General features: G+C 43.3%; 1 protein-coding gene across 1 annotated transcript in view; it reads right to left on the minus strand.

Moving 5' to 3' along the window:
- The window catches only part of fbxl4 (F-box and leucine-rich repeat protein 4), a 13,908-nt gene extending 10,130 nt beyond the window's left edge, over window positions 1-3,778 (minus strand). Inside the window, exons 1-2 of the mRNA XM_062538240.1 lie at window positions 3,654-3,778; window positions 1,723-2,546 (exon numbers count right to left, since the gene is read on the minus strand). Coding sequence (XP_062394224.1) covers window positions 1,723-2,258 — 536 coding nt within the window. The 5' untranslated portion in view covers window positions 2,259-2,546; window positions 3,654-3,778. The remainder of the gene's footprint in view (window positions 1-1,722; window positions 2,547-3,653) is intronic.
- Between the last annotated feature and the right edge of the window lie 1,733 nt (window positions 3,779-5,511).

A 5,511-nucleotide genomic window follows, 5' to 3' on the forward strand; every position in this document is an offset into this window, starting at 1 on the left:
GAGTAACAGATGTGTTTGTCTCTCGTTCACATTACAATATATTACCCCAAAGAATACAAATGAACAAAACAAACATTAAGAATCTACATAAGGTTGCTATGTCCTTATTAATATGATTCTACAATATGCTCATTCATGTGTATGCATGAGTTGTTACTAATTACTAATATAATATAGCCTTAACAAATGAACTGACTGCACTTAGATTTTTATTTCTTACTTTTTATTATTTGTTTTATTTTATTTGTTATTTGTTTACGTGCAGTGTATTGAGACCATGTTGCACGGTGATGTTGCACTTGACTGATTGGTTGACTAATACTACAGAGCAATGTTATTGCACGATTACTAATGCTAATTCTAAACCTCACCCTAGCCACCAGTAAATAGTGTAAACCAACAACAAGCGGTTGCTTTTAGTTGGTCTTTCTCTAGTTCAATAAAACCTATAGTATGCTCTGATATGAAAGCCTCTTGAAGGGGAACTGCTGACAAACTCTTGCCTTTAACGCTTACTTCCTGCTTCTAATAGCCTAAAAATAGAAACGTCCACTTTAATACAATCTACATTTACATACATTTATTCATCTTGCAGACGCTTTTATCCAAAAGCAACTTACAAAAATAAAGCACGGGGCAAAGACTTTCATAAACAATCGGTGACATAACTTCAAATACCATTTGCCACAAAAACAAAGCTTGAAGTTACACACATTAGGATGCACAGAAGATGAGAGAGAGAGAGGCAGACTGAGGATGGGGACACTGACTGCTCTTTGAGCTGGTAACAGAACACACTGTCAAGTCCATAGACTATCACCATCAATCTTCCCAATCTACAGTAATCTCTCCATGTTGAGTGACAACAGGGGTGGTGATGGCTGTCTACTTTAGAGTCTACCAGTCCAGCATGATTTGTAGCCCACAAGAATTCGATATAGGAATTGTGGGTACTGTATTATATATAATCAAGGATAATGGATATATCTCTGCACCTTTGTATGTTTGTATCCTCCTTCATTAATGTAATCAATATTTATCTTCATGTTTTCACCGATGTCTTTTTCTCTCCAGTCTAACTACATAGTATCTTCAGATATGTGGAGATTTGGAGTTAATTAACAATTAAGATAGCAATTAAATTACAAATCTCAAATCTCAGAAAATTCTCTGCAGCTGGTAGACTAAAACAGATAAAGCCACTCTCACCATTAAAACACACAGGCACCAACACACAACCACAATTTTTTTTTTTTTTTTTTAAATAGGCCATTTGAAATAAGATAATAAGGGGCTTAGGCCATTTTTGTCAAGATATGGAGTATTGGAGTCTTAAACAATATTATGCTAATATATTGTGGCTCATTTTGGAGACCATGGGGGCGAGTTTGACAGCAGTTTTGTTGACAGAGTATGCTCACTGTGGCCAGAGTGAAGTCAGACACACAAAGTGGTTAGAGTCAGGCCGAAGTTAATTAATAAAAGATAGATAGATCGATAGATCGATAGATAGATAGATAGATCAGAATTGGTTGCATGTGATTGGTCTATTCAATTTCACTCCACCGACCATTCCAGAGTCTCGGCCTTGACGTAGCTTCCCGCTACCTATATCGCCACCAAACTCGGGCCCCATGTGTTCACATGTTAACAAGTAACTCTTAACAGACTTTTCAACACAGGCCTATCTGACCCCTTGACCACAGTCATGGTCTAACATACCGGACGTCCGTGGGCGGGTTCTGGGAGAAGGGGTTGAGTGAGCAGGCCAGGATCTGCACCACCGCCCCTGGGTGGTAGGTCTCCAGCACCTCCACGGCGGTGGGGTACACGGGCTCCTCGAAGGCCAGCTCCAGGAAGTCCTTGCTGTGGAAGGACCTGGGGGTGCGTCTGTACGGGGCGCCCGCGCTGGGGCACCGCTCCCACCAGCAGCCGTACGTCCTGAACACGGCCGTTTGCGTGAAGTCGCCCGAGCTCGGGTAGACGTTGGGCGCCCCGGCCAGGTTCCACATGGTGTACGACATGCTGTTTTCACTGCCATAGTGCGAGCTGAAGTCCAGCACCTCCTTGGCGTACTGCTCCAGCTCGCCCCCACTACTGACGCCGCCGACACTACCGCCCCCTGCTGGGCCGGAGGCTCTCTGCGCCAGCTCCACAGCCCTCCGGCTGCCCAGCGCCTCGCTCCGGGACCCACTCCTACAGCGGCGCCGCAGACAGATGTAGTAGAACATGCTCAGCAGGGTTAGCATAGGGAACATGGACCGACAGCAGGCTGAGAAGAGGGGGTGGGGGAGGCCTGACAGGGCAGGTCACAAGGCAGGGTCAGCAAGAGCCCACAAAGCCCACCACCATCAACAATCTCTTACCACCCACCAACCACCCACCTCCACCCACTCCCACTCCCTCTCCACCTCCTCTGTCCTCCCTGGCCCCCTCCCACCTGTTTTGGTATTTCTAGTGCTATGGTGTTGGGGCTACTGAGGGCGAGCGGGATCTCGGTGTTGCTCTACACAGCGCAAGCTCACAGGCGGAGCCACATGCATAACCTGTGGGGTTTCAGAAAAACAGAGAAACACACACACACACACACACACGCGCACACACACACACACACACCAGAGAAATAGAGTTAGAGTCAGCTCAGCTGATACAATCTATAAGCTTTGCAGAGTAGTCAATAATACATGGCAAACAATGCAGGTCACTGCACATTTAAGGTGAGGTCAACATATTTCACTCCAATTGTCTTTGTCATTTTGCCCGTCCTTTCTTTGTTGTTAAACTTTGGGACAAAATAATTCACTAACGATTCGCAAATGTAGGACTCATCACACATGAAGCGTTGAATGTTACACTAAATGCACCGTTTCCGTACTTGAAACGCGTGAATTCGATGTTTTGGTTTAGCCGATATCACACATCATCAATCCAACGGACAAATCAAGAAATTATTACACATATCTAATTGGATTATTTTAAGACCACCAGGAATAAGACAAAAACAAGATTATTTAAAGACAAACGTATAATACCCACATTCGAAATACTTGAATAAACTGTCATGCTTATCAACGCTAAGAGCTGAACAATGCCAGAGACCTTTAAAAACAGGAAATGGACCTTAGGAAGCTTGAGATAGCATCTGCTGCTACTCTTCACGTAAACAAATGTGATAATTAACAAAATGGCACTTGAAATGACAGGCTGGAATGATTTGCGATCTAGCTTCATTGCCCCATGTGTTAATGAAACGCTGGCTTTGATGATTCGAGGTAATGTTAGCAGACAATTTGCCGTTTTGCTAGCTTGATAGGAAGGTTAGCTTAATGTATTGATGGGGTGGTCTGTCTGTCTGGCGTTGGTGCACTAGCAAGTCGCTGCATAACATCTTGGACTTGTGTTTATAAGAAATATAATGGACAACTTGACTTCAATTAAATCTGCCTGAAAGAATCACGCAGCGTGTCGCTAATCATCCTCTGTGATGAGAGGATATTTCACCAGCTAGCCCACCGTAACCCTAGCATTGGACTGGACAGCTAACTGACAAGGTAGCATAGTGGTCGTCAGGGTGGGCGTTAGAGATCCATTGACGCCAAGCCATACAGTCTCAAACACTTTAAACTGTATATAAAATTATCATAAGGACTTACGTTGTACCAAAATACCCATTCATCACACTACGTTTCCGTTATGATTCTTCTTTAAACGTAACGTTACACATGAACCTGTCCGAAGACTAGCTGGCTATCTAGCTAGCTAATGTAGACATCCTCATTTTCAGAACACTGTTTACCTCTGGTTTATCAACATCCGGTAACATACATAGAGTTCTGGGTAATGTAGTCATTGCAAATTGCCACGTTTTTAAAGCGTGTCGTCCCTCTGTTACCTTAATTTTTGCTTCAGTGAAATGCTTGGGGAAGGTCACATGTTAGTGAACGCGTTTGTCTGGCCATATTCTGGGAATAAGTAACAGGTGATGGGCTCAATTAAATGTGTTGTCTAGGCTAATTAAGGAACTCAACTTTATTCCAGGTGCACCTGCTTTCTTTTACATTACATTAGGCCTACATTACATTACATTACATTACATTTGGCAGACGCTTTTAAACCAAAGCGACTTACAACATGGTTTTAAAAGCAATTCTAACAACAATTCAAGGAAACTTCTTTTATTTGCATCCTTATTTTATTTACATTTTCATTAAGTCTAGAATTGCTGCCATGTAGGCCTATGACAGACAGTAGCCTATATTTCAAATGTTACAAGGTAGCCTAATTTTCTTTCCTTATCTTTTCATTGTTGTAGACCTTCAGTCGCACACAGTCAACGGACAGCTGATGACTTTTTGAATTTTGAAGGGGGCCACAGGTTCTACAGATCTTAGATTTTACCTCCGACATTTACTACGGAGTGAGAATCTGATATTTTAAGGGAATTTAACATATTTTAAATCCCCTCAAAATATCAATTCTTACTGACCAATTTTTTTTATTATTTTATTTTTTTTATTTGTATGTCTCTTTGGTCAAAGGCGTTTTCCAAATAGCTATAATCAAATGTCATTCCTTAGGGGCCCTGTTAAAAAAAAAAACATATTGAATACTGTGGTGAATCTGAGAGGGTATTCACATATTTAGAGAGTGAGGATAGAAGACAAACATTCTTACAGTGGTGATAAACTGCATGAATATACCAGAGCCTTTCCCCTTCCTCTCTGGCTGCCAGGAGGAGCGGAGACCCATCATGGCATGCATGGTTGGCATTGTTTGATATGCTGAATAACATTTATCAATCTGGCTCGGCCGAGAATGCAGCAATGTGACATTTACTCTGGCGTAAACGGGCACACTCCCGGGCGACCTGCCCTCCTTGCCCCCGGAGCGCCGCTCGGGGTGTCCAGCTCGATCGTGCCGCGCCGTGGACTGTCCATCAGGCTCGGCCGGCGGCCGCCACCGCGCCGTAATGAAGATGGAAACAGATGCACAGGAGCCGCGCCTTGGCTGGCATTTGCATCCATGAATGACATGTCCAGCCACTCTCTCTCTCTGGTGGATCTGGACTCCATTGTCAACACAAAGAGCGTCAGGAGTCTCCACGGAGAACCTTCCCTAGCCAATCACAAACCCAGCTGTCGAGAGCGGCTAGCTTGTGCATACAACCAGAGGAGATAATTGCCTCTGCATAACAGAGCTTTGTTTGGATGCCTTTTCTCTCTCTACAATTGACATACACAGCTCCTTTATACTGCACAGAATGAAGGACTAATATTTCTGCACAGCCATTGAGGCTTTCCGTTGTTGTCCCTGTGAATAGAGGTGTATCTCGCAACTGAAAATGCTCCAAATAAAATAACTTAAATGTTTAGAATAAAATGAGGCAATTAAATATTTTGTGGTATTAGCTCACTCAAGCTTTTGATAATACAGAAGGGGGAAAAAATACTAGAACATTTTGCAGTGTGTGACCACCCACAGCAAAGACTGAAGATACTATGTAGGTGCAAG

Source organism: Sardina pilchardus, chromosome 6, assembly GCF_963854185.1.
Source record: "Sardina pilchardus chromosome 6, fSarPil1.1, whole genome shotgun sequence".
Lineage (NCBI taxonomy): Eukaryota > Metazoa > Chordata > Actinopteri > Clupeiformes > Clupeidae > Sardina > Sardina pilchardus.